We start from the raw sequence: 18,030 nt of genomic DNA, 5'->3' as shown, positions 1-18,030 counted from the left end.
GGAGGTCGAAGGTTAAAAGGCCGTTTTTTACAGCAAAATAAAAATGTTCACAGCCTGGTCAGAAACATGAGTTTGGTTAAAAAAAGGCTAATTTCTGAAATGTGCCTTTGAGATGTTTTTCATTACTGAAACGTGGCCGTGTACTGTAAATTTAAATAGGATAAAATTTTACTCTGAAAAATCTAACATGTGGTCCGGTCTGTTTGGAGTAAAGCTGACTCTGCCTGCAGAGGAATGTTGTCAGAGTCGTTTTTACTCTAAAAGTATTTTTATTTAACTCTTAATGATGATTATGAACTCCACAATGAACAATAAAACCAACTCTACAGCATCTGTACTCCCAGAGTCATTCAGACCTTAGTTTACTCATCACAGAGCTGTTTTTATTAATACTAAGTCATATTTAGTCCTTTCAGAACGGTTTTCATTCCTTTTAGAAATATTTCTGCTCATTATGGAACAATTTCTCCTCCATTTACAGCTGAGTAAGGCTGATGCAGAGCTGTAGCTTGCTCTAAACAGATTCATCTTCCTCGTTATAAAGAGCTACATTTCCTCTGAATAGATCATTCTGCCTTCCCACCTATAAAGGCGTAACAACAGAAGAGGTCTTGTTTTGCTTGTGTTTGTTAGACATAGACTTCTAATATTACAGAGACAACAGTGATGACCATGACAAGGACCCAGGAGCAGAGCAGAGATGAGGCAGTGAGGTTAAAGACCTTTATTGGACAACAACAGTGGAAATGATGGTGAGCTGCTGCTGGTTGGCAGAATCACTGGAGGAGAGACGGAGACACTGCAAAAAAAGGGAAAATGGAGTTAGACGAGGCAAAGAAGTCACTGAAAATCCCGATTATCAAAGGTTGGAGAGGAGCCAGGGTACCTGACTAGAAGCTGTAGTCCACAGGAGCCTGAAGGTTCATCACCAGGTGAGGAGGTCTGGATTGTAACCGTGGCCGTCCATGAGAGACGCCAGCTGAGCTGGAACTTAAGTGGGTGTGGTTAAAGTTTTACTCCAGGAGAATTTACTCTGTTTTTTACTCCAGCTGTGGTGGGGCTGGTAATAAATACACTCAAAAAAGAGAACATTTGACTATTTTTGAGTTAAATATTCTTTACTCTGGAAAAAGTCCTCCCCAGACTTTCCTGTGTAGTTCATAACTGTGGCCTGTCACACACCGCACCTAAAACCCAGATTTTTAAAATCTCTTCAGAGGGACTTTAACTGGGCCATTGCTTCCTGTAATATCCCAGAAGCACCTGGAAGCATGATCTGAATGTCTGACTTTGACTCCAGAAGGTCAGGGTTGGGCTCTCTAAATGAAACCGCGTATTTTCCTGCTGAAACCTCGACACGGTTCAGAGAATTTCTCACCGTTAAACTGCGTTTGTCGCCGTCACTAAGCATGTTGGAGGACTTTTTAACGTCTCCCTGCCGTTGCACATGTTAGGGTGATAAAGGATGATTGAGCACCTCTCTCCAGGTACATAAAGCACTGTTAGTGATTATGTCTGATTATGTGCTATTTAATGATCTGACAACCTACAGAGGAGGTGACTGAATGCATCATTAACATTTTAGTCGGGGACAGGCTCCTTTAGTGTTTGATACAGTCGATACAAACCTCACTGATGCTCATGTTTCTGCAGTATTTATTTCTCTACACTTTTTATAATCTATAAAATCTCACATACCCAGCTTCAGTGTGTCAGACTTTCCCTCAGCTTGGGCCTGAGGCTCTAAATAAAGGGCCATTCCACCTATAAAGATAAAGAGCTAGCGGGGCAGAATGTCCAAACAGGCAGAGATAGCCTAACTTTTAATCGCTGCACTGGGTGAAACTCCCCACAGCCCTGAGCCTGCAAATCTCTCAGTGGAACTTTCTAGTGCGCCTTGGCTTGACCCTCCATGCCTGGTAAATAGCTCTATCTCTTACAGCCAGAGGCAAGATAACCCTGTGACATCTCCAACTTATTTCTAAGTCTTGAGAAAAAGCTCCCTCAGGGCTTGAAACTAAATGATACAACTCTTTCCTCTTGCTAAATAGTGTGTAAGACTTTAAGTTTATATGCAGAGATCTGGGAAGTGTTAGTGTTGAAGTAAAGTTATGAGGCAGAGTGACAGAAAAGATTAGATGTGAAACAGAGCATGTACATCCTTCCTTTAAATCTGAAACTCTCCTTACACACCTGAACTGTTCCTCCAGCGTGTGTTGCTGTACAGCCAAGGCCTCGTCTCTGCTCGTTGTGTAGCTCCGTCTGTAATTACTGGCCGTTGAGCTGTCCTCAGGGTTAGCGCTGCACTCTGCAGGATCATTACAAATATCTACTGAGGCCCATCTACTACCTATTAGTGCTTGATTAGGCACCGTGCTGGACCGGAAGAGCGTGGGCTTCTTTCAAAGCGATGGAGAGTCTTCAGCAGGCCCTAATTAGCCAGCAGAACCAAGCTGGTTCCTGGTTTCCTGGTCAGGTGGAAGACGCCTGGCCTCAGCATCAATTAGCACTACTGCTGGAGTTGTTTTTTATTCCCCTGCTTCATGTCACAGAGAGGTGATGGAGGAGAGCTGCTGTGTTTAATCTAAGGAGCTTTATGTAGAATAGGGGCTGTCTGCAGGGGCTGCTGCACTGATGTAGATTTGTGCAGTGATGTGCAGAAAATACACAGTTCCAGTGGATTTATGGTGGAGTTAAAAACCTAGACCAGGGCTGTCAAACTGAGTCACAGCAGGGGCCGGATTCTGGATTCAGGTCTAACCTGAGGGCCCAGCAGGGTCGAGATTAAACCATAAACTGTCATCCTCATTTTCTCCAGTTACAGGGGAAATAAACTCTGCTGATGATAAACGAGTCTGAGATAAAAGTCAAAATGACAAGTTTAAAGGCTCAGAATCTGAGCTAAAAAGTCAAACTTATTTGTTCAGAAGGTCAAAACACAAAATTAAAAGTCAAACTGTTTTAAAATCGTGAGTTTTTGAGGTCAAAAAATAAAATAAAAGTCAACATTATGAGTTTAAAAGGTCAAAACGTGACATAAAATTTAAGATAATATGTTTAAAAAGGTCAAAAATGACCTAAATTTTAAAATAGTGAATCTTAAAAGTCTAAATATTTAATTTAAAGTCCTAGGGGTGGATGTGGCGAGTAAGCACTGCTCAGGGTACTGCTCTGGTAATGGGGTTGCCACAAGCTCCTGGTTGAGCTGTAGATGTCTCAAGGGCTCGAAAACCGCCAAGAGCACAGGTGGATAGCTGCAATAAGAGGTGGAACCAGGTTTTTATGATAGGTAGCACCTAGTCATTGGCCGAGTAATCCCTGTAGATCTTCTGAGGTCCGCACAGACCTCAGTTAACCCGGCACACCCCCATAGGCTGTTTCAGATCCACTGCATGGAGTATATGATCATTTAGACCCTGCACACATGGAGGAGGTTTTTATTATAAGGTAGGAAATGTATTTCCCAATCAAAGACCTGTCACGGTGATATTTACACCCAGAGGTTCCTTACAGGCCATAAAACCTGCTGAGCCGTAACACAGCAGGCCACACTTCCTGTTAATGTGTAGTCACGAGGTCAGGCACTGTTCAGTATCAGGAAGTCTTTAGGCTCAGGGTCAAAGGTGCGGCTCTGAGAAAGCTCAGAGTCATAAAGAAAAAGAAAGCCAAGAACTGGAACCCAGCACAAAGAAAGTCCCAGCAGCAACTCACACATGGTTTTAGATTTGGTGCTGATAAATGTCAGACTCATGGTTCAGTCAGTGTAGTCTGTGTACACCAGAACATGATGTGGTCTAAATAAACCAAGACTATTTTATTATTTAATTCTGGTAAAGAAGAGGAGATGTAGATTTAAGAGGGCAGACACTTCAGTCTGTTTTAAATGAGTCCCTAAAAGAGCTCAGGTGAGCTCTGAGCCTCACTCATGCAGGCCACAGCCCGCCACATGCCAGAATGCCATCTCTCACTTATTTTCACACCTTTGACGTATCAGGTCAGAGTGAATGACTTACCTGTGACCCTCGCTGTGGCATGTGAGAGGACAGCAGGACTCTCCAATTTATCTGCAATTTGCAAGTGCCAGTCATTGACAGAGCTGTTAATGGCATTCTTTGTGATGTGTGTGTGTGTGTGTGTGTGTGTGTTTAGTGTTGGTCCCTCAGCTCACAGTCTGAGATTAAGCCCCTCCCAGAGGTGTTGGATGGACTATGCTGGGGTCAGGGGTCAGTACAGGACAGTGAAGTTCTGAAAAACAAGACTTAGAAATGCAGTTTAGAAAAGTCTGTTTGTCTCACAGGATGTCAGAACCCGTGGGTCGGTCCGTGGGAATGACCTGAATTACAGCATTATACCCTATAAGGACAGCGGTACTCTGCCACACCTGTTACCTGCTCAACTCAGGTGTTTCAATCAGACTCGTGTCCACAGGTGCATAAAGTCAAGCAGCGGTTTCCTCTGAGGAGCGAAGTGACTTCAGACGTAGTACTCTGACAGATGACAACTTTTCAGTGAGACCGTTTATGACACGGGTGTCAAACTAAAGGCCCGGGGGCCAAACGTGGCCCACGGTGCAGTTTTACCCGGCCCACAAGATCATTTCATGTTTTAATTAGAAGTGTCTCACCTGAGTGAGGTCTGCAGGTTTCCTCCAGTATAAAAATGTCAATTTAACCTGGAAGATTAAAAAAAACTTAAGACATAAAAATGTGAAAAAGAAGAAATAGTCAGGAATGAGGGAAAGAAATGAATTTGTTTTCATTTCATATTTTCATTTTGCATCCTAAGAGTATGAGCTAAATTTGGATTTTTAACTTTTTATTTCATATTTTGACCTTTTAAATTCATCATTTTGACCTTTTCTCTCATATTGTGACCTTCTAAACTCCTAACTTTGACTTTTAATCCCATATTTTCTTTTTTAAACTCTGATCTAGAATTTTATCTTCTATTTTAACCTTTTAGAATCACTATTTTGAATTTTATCTTCTATTTTGACCTTTTAGAGTCACTATTTTGAATTTTATCTTCTATTTTGACCTTTTAGAGTCACTATTTTGAATTTTATCTTCTATTTTGACCTTTTAGAGTCACTATTTTGAATTTTATCTTCTATTTTGACCTTTTAGAGTCACTATTTTGAATTTTATCTTCTATTTTAACCTTTTAGAGTCACTATTTTGAATTTTATCTTCTATTTTAACCTTTTAGAGTCACTATTTTGAATTTTATCTTCTATTTTAACCTTTTAGAGTCACTATTTTGAATTTTATCTTCTGTTTTGACCTTTTAGAGTCACTATTTTGAATTTTATCTTCTATTTTAACCTTTTAGAGTCACTATTTTGAATTTTATCTTCTGTTTTGACCTTTTAGAGTCACTATTTTGAATTTTATCTTCTGTTTTGACCTTTTAGAGTCACTATTTTGAATTTTATCTTCTATTTTGACCTTTTAGAGTCACTATTTTGAATTTTATCTTCTATTTTGACCTTTTAGAGTCACTATTTTGAATTTTATCTTCTATTTTGACCTTTTAGAGTCACTATTTTGAATTTTATCTTCTATTTTAACCTTTTAGAGTCACTATTTTGAATTTTATCTTCTATTTTAACCTTTTAGAGTCACTATTTTGAATTTTATCTTCTATTTTAACCTTTTAGAGTCACTATTTTGAATTTTATCTTCTGTTTTGACCTTTTAGAGTCACTATTTTGAATTTTATCTTCTATTTTAACCTTTTAGAGTCACTATTTTGAATTTTATCTTCTGTTTTGACCTTTTAGAGTCACTATTTTGAATTTTATCTTCTGTTTTGACCTTTTAGAGTCACTATTTTGAATTTTATCTTCTATTTTGACCTTTTAGAGTCACTATTTTGAATTTTATCTTCTATTTTGACCTTTTAGAGTCACTATTTTGAATTTTATCTTCTATTTTAACCTTTTAGAGTCACTATTTTGAATTTTATCTTCTGTTTTGACCTTTTAGAGTCACTATTTTGAATTTTATCTTCTATTTTGACCTTTTAGAGTCACTATTTTGAATTTTATCTTCTATTTTAACCTTTTAGAGTCACTATTTTCAATTTTATCTTCTATTTTGGTCTTTCAAACTCTTGATTTTGTATTTTATCTCATATCTTGACCTTTAAACTCATGATTGTAAGTCTCTCTCTCATATATTTGCCTTTTTAAACCTTATTTTGACTTTTAATTTTGTATTTGGACCTTTAGGACTTATTAAGTTGACTTTTTATCTCAGATTTTGAGCCTTTAACTCATTTATTTATTTATTTATTTAGCATTTATTGGACATGGACACACAGTAGCGTTGATGCTGTGATATTTAATCATTGTGACTTTATTTATAGATATCTTTAAATCCTTTATCATCACTGTTTCATTCTCCCTATAATTCATCACCTGTGAAAAAACTCTGATTGGTCCCTCAGGACTGTAAACAGCCCAGGACTCTACTCTTCTTTGTTTGGCGCTGAGGTGGATCTCTGTGTGCTGCTGTAATCCTGTTTAAAGTCACTTTTTAGAATTTGAGTTTAAAATGAAGTGGTGCATCAATCACAACGCTGCACACAGCTGTGATGTAAGAAATGAGGCGCCAGAGAGAGACGGAGAGGAACTGGATCTATTTTTGACTCCTGCGTCGCTCCGACAGTGTGACACACTCATAGAAAAGGCTCTGGCTCGCGGTCGCACACACAGGTCGCCATGGCAATTAGCATGTCAGAGTGTGCGTGATTGACAGCTGCCACAGCTGGGATGTAAACAACAACAACGGCCGTAGCTGGGAACCCAGGGGCAAGACACGGAGCACGCTCTCAGTGTCTCTCCTATATATGACAGCCATGAAAAATAAATGAGCTGGATGTTAGTGGCTTATTACTGCAGCCACAGGTAGCTGGCAGGAAGAGACGCTCTAGAACAGATGCTGAATTTACTCGTGCTCGGCCCAGTTTAAGAATAAATCTGATTCTGTCAGACACAGAGCTGAGATTCTGTATCAGTTAAACACATTACTCTCAATCTCACAGACTTAACTAATGATCAGTTAATGTGATGTGATTTCTGCTCTCCAGCAGCACAGTTGATGCCTCCAGCTCATTATGGAAAAACAATATGGCCGCCTGAGTTGTTTGCTATCAGCAGAACATCATCACACATAATTAATAACAGATGTCATGCATTATGAAGTAGGTCACCATGTATGTGTGCTCTGAAACCACCACAGTATGGCATGCTAAAATTAGATAGCATTTAGATGACTGAGTAACTGTGTGCTTGTTTATCCGTATAATAATGTAAACCCACATAAACTCTGCAGGAATACAGATATAAAGCTCAATATATATATAAATATATATATATATATATATTTATATATATATATATTTGACGTTAATTGTTCATGTTCTCCAGCTGCTTGGCTGTATTTTTATTACATGCATTTTACTTGTGTATGCAGCTTTTTGCAGTGCATCACCATTTACAGTGAACTAGCTGTAATGTCTCTCATGATTTATTATTATTATTATTATTATTATTATTATTATTATTATTATTATCATAATACTCCTTAGATATAAATGACTCCCACATGTTTAACCTTCTGGTACCCCTTGTGCCAAAAATGCACACTTGGTTGATATTTTTTAAAAACTTTGTCCTCTTTCACATTAATATTATCATGTATTGTATTTTTTGTTCATTTTTGCACAGTTTTCAAAATTCTGTCCCAGCCACAACAATCAGCCCAACATAAATAAACCTTTTTTATAGCGTTAATATCCCTGCTGTGTAAAAGTCTCCATTGAAACCCATTCAAACCACTTCTTTAGATCCATCCACCATTAAGGCATGAATCATGCATTTTCTGGTTTCTGGGCTTCATTTGAGAGTTGGGGCTTTACATTTGCACCTGGACCATTTTTTTACCCTGTGACATCACTTTTACCATATATGGGCGAGGGCAGGAAGTCCATGTTTGTTCCACCAGGTTTCAGTGTTCTACTGCCCTCTGCTCCCCTTCTCACTAACTCTCTGAGGGTTTGTTTGAGTGCAGATCAGTGTGTGAGTCTGTGAGTGTGTCTGTGCAATCATCAAAAAATAAGTTCTCTCATTTTCATGTAGTAACCTGCAAAAAAATCATTTTTTGTGTATTTTGCATCTAAAAATGCAGTGACATCATCAATGAAACATGGCATTTAAAGGGTTAAAAAAATGAAAATGAATGAGTCTTTGACATTTATGGTTAGGGCTGACCTTAAATGAGAAAAATATAATTCAATGACAGTAAAACAATTTTAAATGTCTGATATTTCTAACATGATTTAAAGGAGTGCATTTATGCACAGAAGGGTGAAAAACGTGAGTATTTTAGAATAACTGACCTCACAAAAAACTAATAATGCATTTTAACCAATGATGCTACTAATCAATGACATATGCCAGGCTGCAGTCATCCATAAATAAGTTAATCACTTTCAGTGTAGTATCTGCAAAAAATATCAATTTGTGTTTTTTTTTATCAAAGAATGTTGTTTGTTTACATCACAAACACGGAAATTAAAGGGTTAAAAGATTTGACAGTTATTGAGTATTTGGTATTTTTGTTAATCGATGAAAAAAGGAAAAAATCAAACAATTAAAAATGAAGTAATCTAACTTTTTTTATTTACAGTGATAACCCTCCTGTGCATTTATGCACACCAGGAGGAAAATGAGGCAGAGATCTGTAGGACACCATGGGTTAAAAAAGCTCATGCATACCATGAAGTTTTTAATCACTTTGATTTATAATGAAGATGTTTTTGTCAGTATTTCGGTCGATACTGTTGTGACTTTCAGATAGTAAAGAGAAGTCTTCAGAACTTATCCCTACACCTTGATATCCATTCCAGGTGTTCCCTCAGGTCCTCATTCCTGTCTGAGCTCCTCTTTTCGGCCTGCTGATAAGCGCCACGTTCCTCGTTGGGCCGCTGCCTCTGCGATCATGTGACTGATAGCAGGTAGCTGGGAGGCAGCCTGCACCGTCTGGGCTGCCTCCACCCACTAAACACTCTCCACACCCAAACCCCAGCATCAATCACTGCAGCAGCCAGGACTGGGATGCACTGCCAGGGCTATTTCTGGCCCTCGCTGTCACACACAGGAGAAATATGCATACTCACACACACACACACACACACACACACACACACCTGTCTGTGGCCGCTTCTGCTGGTGTCTCTGTGAGGTGCGCATATTAACTGTGGCAGGCAGTAGCTGCAGCACGCTCCACCTGTCCTGAGGAGACAGCTGCCGGGGCATCAGAGATGAAATCACAAACCTGACTCACGTTGCACCACAGAGCTCGTTTAAAGCTGCACCAGGCTGAATTTTATGAAGAGTTATACAGCTGGGGATGAAAAAGATCTGGCACCAGCATGGCACAAAATCTCTCCAGCCAATTCATCCAATATGCCACATTTAGATTTGACACTTTGGCAACCCGAGGATATGTGAGTGGAAGCTAACAGTCAGTCAGTGTTTGGGACATTTTTGTTACCAGTGCCTTCAAAAACATCTCTCAGACTGACCAGTGACTCTGCTGTTACTCTCTTCTGTCATTTTTAAACAGATATTTGTTCAAAAAAACCCCCACCAACAACAGAAACCACTTAATTGCATGATCAAATAAAAGAGTCCTTCAGCCTCTGTTGTTTCTTGTTTTTACTGATGATTGTTGGTTGATGCTACAGGATGAACAATCCTTTCATTAAAGCGCCTGTAGTCAACCTTTGAACCATTAAAGCAGCAGAACAGGCCGTAGAATAACACAAGTGTTACATTTAGACACCTTGCATGTGGGGGTTTGAAACTCAGTGACCACTAGTGGAGATGCGTCTGTTGTGTCTTTAAATAAAACTGCTTAGAATGACATTTTTGGAGAGCTGACGTCTCAGTTTCAGTCTTTTTGTGGTGCACCCTGAGAAGTTTATTGTTGGCAGAGTTCTCCTTTATCTGCTCTCCTTGTGAGCTACAGAGTTACCTTAAACTCAGCGTTGTATAAACCAGAGTTAGGAATGTCTGACCAGTGTATGCAGGTTCTTTAAACTACCTTTTTGCAGCACAGAAAAAAACCCATGTAACTACATATTTGATATCAAACATCCTAGCTAAGACCACACATCCAGCTTTAGTACAATAATGTAGAATCAGGTTAATAACAGACATTTTCTTCTTTCCCAAACACTTTAAAAACATGAAGCTCCTGCACACCATTTCACCTAGGCATCACCAACCACACACCTACAAAAAAAATCTCTTGGAACAATGCTCTGTTCCAACAGGAAGTTGACCACATTCATTTCAATTTCAAAATAAAGCTTTTAGGATTGTGTTTCATGTCTTAAACCTCTTGTATCTTTTGTAAACATCTAACTGTGTTCCTTAAAGATTTTGGCATCACACTCAACACACCTGCATGCAAACACCTCATTAAAGCGCCCCCTACTGGCAACCAGAAATCACACAATTAGGCATCTCTTAACCATGTTTCATTTAAGGACCCGTTGGTGGTTATGGCAACCGTTTCAATATCTCACCATCCAACAGAGAGTTGTTAGCTTTGATGTGTAGCCCATATTTTGCACAGAATTTTATTGTACTTGTGCAGGGCTGTCCAATTTCAGGCCTGCTGGCCAACTTTGGCCCACAAGCGATTATTTTTGGCTCGCTGCATGTTCGAATTTTTATTTATTCATTTTTTTAACTATTGTTTTCCCACTGCTAGCAGTCTAAATATTTCTATCAATATTTATTTATTGTTGCGCTTCCTCTCCTGACCACAAATTAACATTGTGTTACATTGGGGGTAGGGTGGCGCTGTTGCGCTCCCGTCAGCACAGATCTGGAAGCCCAGAGAGTTTAAAAATAGTTGGGAACATGATAAAATTGATTATAAAGGCAGTATGCCTAATTAGTATTTGTTCCATATGGATGTTCAGTAATTTCATGCTGTGAATATTGTTATTCATTTTCAAAATTACTTTGTATGAGTTTTTATTTTGCACAGTTATGCTGCAGGCATATGTAATTTCATGCACTGCAACATGAATGTTTAGTTTTGGCCCGCAACCCTCCACCCCGATTTATTTTTGGCCCTTCACTGAAAATAATTTGGGCACCCTGTACGTGTGTACAGTGACAATAAAAGCTCATTCTAACTCTCATAGAAAATCCTGGATTTGCTCTAAAGTTCCCGTGTATGATCGCTGTCTGCAGCGGTGGTCAAACATCCTTGGTGCTATAAACCAGTACTTCCTCCTGTGTTTGCTTTTATCTGTTGTTTTTATTGTACTTGTGTTTATCTGTAAAGTGACCTCGAGTGTTCAGAAAGGGTTTAGAAATAAAATGTATTATTATGATTATTATTATAATATCTGGGACACAGGGGAGCGAGGGGCCTTTATTTCCACTTGTGGCTTTAATTTTCTGGCCAGGATCTCAACAAGTGATTCAGAGAAAGCTGAGATGTATTTATGTGGGCCAGAATCAGAAAGATCAGAGATAAATCACACTGTGTGTCATTCGGGTGCCAGAGTAGTCACAAAGTTCCTCAGAGGAGATGGAAACACATGCATGGTTTTAATAAGCAAACATTACGTGTTTTCACCTTTTTGAATTCTGAATCATTCACATTAAAACCTAAAAAGTAACATTTTTACACCAGGCACGAAAACCCCTAACCACAAGAACTACTGACCCTGATCCATGACTTGGTCCACACAGAGAGAAGCAAGCGTGTCAGTTCAGGTTCTGAGGGGCGACCCGGTCTGTGTCAGTATGAAGGTTCAGGATTGAGAGATCAGAAGGACCTAGGCTGTCACCTCAGAGTGAAGCCGCCATCTTCAGCGGATTAGCGGCTCTTTGCACGCTCCGCTCTCTTCACTGGGATTTGTTTGAGGAACTGGTTCCTGAATGGTGACCTGGTAATTACCTTGTGCTTCGGAGCCTCTCTCAGGCTTTGACTGAGGGTCCACGCTCCAGCGTTCAGACCTCATCAAGGACCTTGAGAGACGGTCAGAAATAGCAGCCTCTTAAGACGACCAGTTGGCTGTGAAGAGCATCGCATTGACTGATTTCTCATTTAGGCGCCGCTGATGGCCTCGCTTCCAGATCTTACCGTAAGGTCACAAACACTTCAGAGGGTGTCGAGTGTCAGACTGAAGACGTGGAGCTATTCTGGGCCTGGGCGTCTTTCTTAGGACTCACAAGTGGTTATGAAAAAACATGGAAATAAGACTCAGCGGTTACAGATGAAGGCTTTATTTAAATGACCCAAACATGTTCATGCAGAGGCAAAAACTGGTTTTCACTCCCAGGAGAAACAGAAGAAATGGATTCCTTTAATCATGGGAGAAGTCTGTTCTTAATTTAGATATTAATTATGTGTTGTAATTTGGCAAACAGCACACAGTCTGCCAAAGATGCCCCCCCGATGCCCTCATTCTGCTTCCTATCAGACTTTTAATCAAATGGAAAAAGATTTAATTCAATATTTAGAGTGCAGACGACAGAGGGAAACGAATCTGACGGCTTCAACAGTCAGACCCTGTCCCTCAGACCCTGTCCCTCAGTGGTTCCTCTCTGGGTTCATCTCGGCATGTTTTAAATGCTTTTATTTTTGTGTGTAGATTCAATGATTGAGTGTCTAAAATTCTCTTTGGGCTGATGTGCATCTCTTTCTCTTCACAGTGTTTGCCCCTCCGCGGTCACGGATTCGTCTTGGACAAGTACCAGTGCCACTGCAAGAAAGGTTTCTACCACCCCAACAGAGTGGCTGTCAGCAGCTTTACAAGTAAGCTGGAGCACGTCCTTTACTCCATGAGAAGGCGCAGAGTGACGACTTAGTTATTTTTAAAGGGAACCTTCAGAAGATGTAAAAACCGTAGACACGCTGTATCTCCAACAACAGAACCAGGAAGGAGGGAGGAAACGCTGTCTTTTTCATGTCTTAGGGTGTTTGTTTAAATCACATCAGTGACTCTCAGTGAAAGTTCAGATCCACTCTTTTGTGCTGCTGTTGGCAGCAGTAGCTGAGCCTGCAGGGCAGGGATCATCAACGGGGGCCACATCAGGCCCCCCACATCTAACCCCACATTTCCATATACAGCGTGCGCGCCGCAGAACGCCGGCGAATCGTACTGTGGAGCACTTCACTCCCTCTCTAGTCTATCAGAGAATTTCCATAGCCGGCGCTCCAGACCGGCAGCGGCGCGTGCCTGGAGCGCCACTCCGCTCCGCTTCACTGTCGTTCAGAAAGCACCAACCATGGAAGTCACAAGAGTAGAACATCCGGTTCTTTCAAAATAAAACACAATGCACAAACTCCCGATCGTAAATCATCACTATATCAACATTACGTCTCATCCTGCAGCAAGAGCAAAAGGTCACCAAGAGGTCAGTGGGTCACAGAGCTACAACGGCGCCACTGATGAGGAAAAGTTAACTTTTGGGGATTTAGCCAAAGAAGTTTACATAAAACCACAGATCCTTTAAGCAGACATGAAGCTTTTAACTTCCTAATGAACTCACTCAGTGGAGGGAGCAGTAATATCCTGGACTTAAACTGGACAGGATGATAAATGAACCCCAAAAGATAAAATAGTCCGCTGTTGACGTGCTATTCCTGCGTGAATCTGCAGTTCTCCCGGGATCTCTTCCTGCTGATCAGGACTGCACGCCGTGGCGCAGCGCTCTAGACTCGCTTCCAGTGGGCGAGGTCGTCGCCTTCAGTCAGAGCAAACCCGCGGCGCTTCGGTGTGCGGTGCGCACGCTGTATATGGAAATCTGAGGTGATTCAGGAAATCTGAGAAGGATGAAATGTAGCAAGCAGTTTTTAAAAAGCTATATGTTTGTGCCTTTAATGGCTGCACTGATAGAGGAGAACTGTGGACAGGAATGAGAGAGTGGGGGAGGGACATGCAGAAAAGGAGCCACTTCTTTGCCTCTTCTTTTTGCCACTTTTTTCCAATTTTTGCCCTTTTTCACCGTTTTTTTTTTTTTTTTGCCTTTTTTTTGCCATTTTTCGCCCCATAAGCATCCTTTAGTCATTAAATACCAGTTTTTTTCCTACTTTTTGTCCATTTTTGCCACTCTTGGCTGCTGTTTTTACTCTTTTTTTGCCTTGTTTTTGCCACTCTCCACCTCTTAGGTCGTGGCTCTCTCAGAGATATTTTTCAGCAGTTTGGCTCTGTGGTTGAGTAACGCTGCTTTAAGGATTATCAGAGCAGAATAATCAGGTAGTATTGGCAATAAATTCGTAACTGAAACCAAATAACTGATTACCTGGTAAAGACGGATGTTTAAGAACATTTGCAGACCAAAACATCAAAGATATAAAAATGTTAAAAATATTTAAAATCAGACATAAAGGTTTTCTTTTGTTTGTTTGTTTTATCTGAATCTTTATGTGGTGGGGGTCCACCAGATGAATAATTTCTCTTAGGGGAGGCTCACTCTCACACACTTTGAAAAGCCCTGCTCTGAATGATGCTGGGGTAGAATTACAGCACAGAATATGAATATGAATATGAATATGAATATGAATGCAGATTAATCATAGAAATCCTAAAATAGAATAGAATACATCCAGTTATATCAGGAGTCTGAATAGAAGACTTATGGGGGGGGGGGGTCTGTAACTTTATTAGCTCCAGATAATGAGTGATAGACCAACATTATATTCTGCTGTGTGCACATAGAAGTCCAAATGAAACATGTGGTCTTCATAGGTGTAATGGGGTGGTAATTTTGCACACGGCCCTGATACTGAAAGGACATCTTGAGAATGATAGCACATATAAGCTAGCTTGATTTTGAAAGGTGATTCTCATGCAGCATTCAGAATAATAAAGGGCTAATCTGAATGTGATTAAGGCATTGTGCTGCAAAATTTACACCCTTTATTCAAACGCTCTGGCAGATTTGGACTTTGGTGTTTGCACTCCAGGCGATTTGCAAGTGTTAAGGTTCTGTAACTCGTTTGCTGTTTGGTGAGAACAGCCTGGATTATCAGCTATGTTGGATGCTCTATTCTGGCCCTGCATTCAGCACAGTATTCACAAGCACTTCAGAGTTTTAGCTCGTCACAAAAAGACATTTAGAGTAATCTGTCTGCAAAGGTCAAGTACAGCAGAACAGTTTGGGAGAGACAGTTTTCTAAAGTTGTTCTGAATGAGGCAGACGAGCTCAGGTTTTTATCCCTGGACTCTTTAAAGCTGCAGAAGCACAAAAGAACAACACGCTACACGCTACAGCAGCGAGGAGACGAGCTCTGCTGCCCTGTGTGATAATTGAAGTAGCCCCGGTACCCAGGGAGGCTAATCAGGTTCAGGATGGGAAATATCTTTTTAATAGGAGTTACTTTTCAGAGTTGATTCTGTCTGCTGTGAGTTCATTAAAAAGGCTTTTGCAGACACAGAGCCCCGGTGGTTTTCACCTGACCTCCTTCAATCTCTCCCTTACTTTCATTTTGATCCACTTTCCCTCCTCCAGCATGTTCCTCTGCGTCTATCCCAGTTCCACATCCTTTCTCACCTGTTTACCTCCCTCCCTCTCTCACTTCTTATTGCCACTGTCTTCATTTTAGCCTCAAACATTTCCCTTCATGCACAGAAAAGCAAAAATGATTTCTTTCTCAGAGAGCTCGATCTTTGCCGTCTTCCTCTGTCTGTTTTGGCTGTTTGCTGTGCGTGTTCATGCGTGTAAGTCTGCATGAAGGCTCGGTGTGTGTTTGCATGTGTGTCTTTGAGGAGACAATAATAGAGAGGAGAGGCAAGCCTGTTAGCGAGGCGTAGTGCTGCAGTCTGGCCCACCATGGGGCCAATAACAAGCCTGTTAATCCACATGGGGACATCCTTGACTCTCCTCTGCAGAGGAAGCCGCTGCAGCTCACTTTCCTTTGTCTCCCAGTGATGGGAATATAAATAAATGCTGTAAAATTACTGTAGCTGACTTTTCTCTTTCTTACAGTCAACAGCAGCAGCAACAAACCAATGAAAATAAGCTAGAGGATATGAGTCATCGCTACGGAGATAAGTAGTCCTTTTGAAGGGATCGATGATGTGCAGAGTCACAGCTTTGAAAAATAGGCCAGCTTCTTTTTAAAGGCAAAATCCCTGCAAATCTCTGAGACAATGGCTGTTTCCATAAAAGCTCTACAGAAGGCACCATCCGTTATCTGTCCAACCATACGGCCGGCCCTCAGGCCATTTCTGCACAAACCAACAGTACCGTAGTTTACCCTGCAAGGGATTCAGAGTCATACCTGACTCAGAGTTTGTCAGCTGAATTACATGCTGTTCAATACGAAGTAAAAATCTATTTTTATGTTTAGTCAACATAGGCGACTTTATTCACAAAGGCTGGCCGTTCAAACATTTCAAACTAACGCTTTCTTGCCAGTTTTTATTTATTTTACTCTCATTATTGGATTGGATTGAAGGAGGAGGCTTGACCACCCAGGGGTCTCTGTTAGCCTCAGGTATCAGGTGTGTTGGAGGAGTTGGAGAAGTGGGACAGTGGACTAGCTCTGCACCAGGGCAGTGTCTGTGTCTGAGTCCGTCAGTAAGTGTCTGAGTGAGGGACGTGGCTTTATGAGCCTTACTGACGGAGCTGTGTTTGTTTGTACTGACTGCTGGCAGCGATGCTGCCTCCACTGCTCTAAATACTCAGATACAGCTTTAGCTTTAGCTTTAGCGTCTGTTTAACCAGAACTGGGCCACATTCATTCATTTACAGACATGAAGTTTTAAATCAGTGGTTCCCAAAGTGGGGGTCAGGACCCCCAGGGGGGTCACGCGATGCTTTCCAACAAAAAAAAAAAGGAGGAATTTAATATAAATCAAAATCGTATCATGTCATCGTCATTTTATGTATTATTGTAAAAAATATTGACGAAAAGAGATCAATTTAAAATAAAGACAGTGATATCTGTGCTTAAATGTGAGTAAAGGTCATAAAAACCACAGAAGATGCAGGTTTTACACATGATGCTCCCCCTCATGGGCAGGTGGGGGTCCCCGATCTCTGACACCGGTATTTCGGGGGCTGAAGAGTTTGGGAACCCCTGTTTTGAATCTCAGACGTATTGAAGGTTTACTGAGAATCAGCTGATCCTGAAGTCCAGGTATCTGAATCAGAATTGGGGGGGGGGGTCCCGGTACTGGCACACTTCCTCTATCCAGTAAGGCCGAACTCCTCCTCCTCTGGCAGCAGAGCAGCTCCTTTAAAGATCTGTTTTTGGCTTATTTCCACCTCATCAGCGGTCTCTGTTACTTCTCACATGAAGTTCTCTCAGCTTTCTTCAAACAGGACCCTTGTTTGAGGCCGAGCCCCCCGTCGTCTCTGGATAAAGTCTCTGAGTAGAGTCAGGTCTTTCTGTGTGCTCTCTATGCTCTGCCTGTGCCTGAACAAGCTGCAGCAGTGTTGACTGTTCATGTTCACACATATAGATCCCCTCTCCTGTGTTGACTCAGTGCCGATGAATCCGCGTAAGGTCACAGAGGGATGAGCGTACATATACTGAGGAAGCTTCAGTTTGTCGTAGAGGCACCTCCTCTCCTTTATCTTTTAATACCGTCTCAGCAGATCCAGAGGAAAATCCAATAAGAGAAAAACCTGAAAATGACAAGACGACCTGCAGAACCTTCCTCTCTTTTCTGCTAGAGTCAAACAAACAAAGAAGAAAAGTAAGAAACGTATTAAACAAACAGGATAATTGGACAATCACGCATTTACGACCCAAGGAAACTAATTTATATTTATAATTAGCCTTATTATGTTTCCAGACCTGGTTGACCTGACACACCACTCATCCATCTGGTAAACCTCTCATAGACGGCGTTTAGGAAAGGGCAGAGGATTTTAAAAAAACTCTGAGTGTGATTGGATGAACGTTCTGTCTGTCATATCTTTACGGGCCAATCAGAGCAACAAAACACGTGACGTAGCCGCTACCGAGGAGTAAACTC

General features: G+C 41.0%; 1 protein-coding gene across 1 annotated transcript in view; it reads left to right on the top strand.

Annotated features, from left to right (window-relative positions):
• Nucleotides 1-18,030, top strand: part of gpr158a (G protein-coupled receptor 158a) — a 128,985-nt gene that overhangs the window by 45,958 nt on the left and 64,997 nt on the right. Inside the window, exon 3 of the mRNA XM_041814571.1 lies at nt 12,752-12,854. Coding sequence (XP_041670505.1) covers nt 12,752-12,854 — 103 coding nt within the window. The remainder of the gene's footprint in view (nt 1-12,751; nt 12,855-18,030) is intronic.

This window comes from Cheilinus undulatus, linkage group 19 (assembly GCF_018320785.1).
Source record: "Cheilinus undulatus linkage group 19, ASM1832078v1, whole genome shotgun sequence".
In the NCBI taxonomy this organism is placed as follows: Eukaryota; Metazoa; Chordata; class Actinopteri; order Labriformes; family Labridae; genus Cheilinus; species Cheilinus undulatus.
This window is presented reverse-complemented; position numbering and strand designations above follow the sequence as displayed.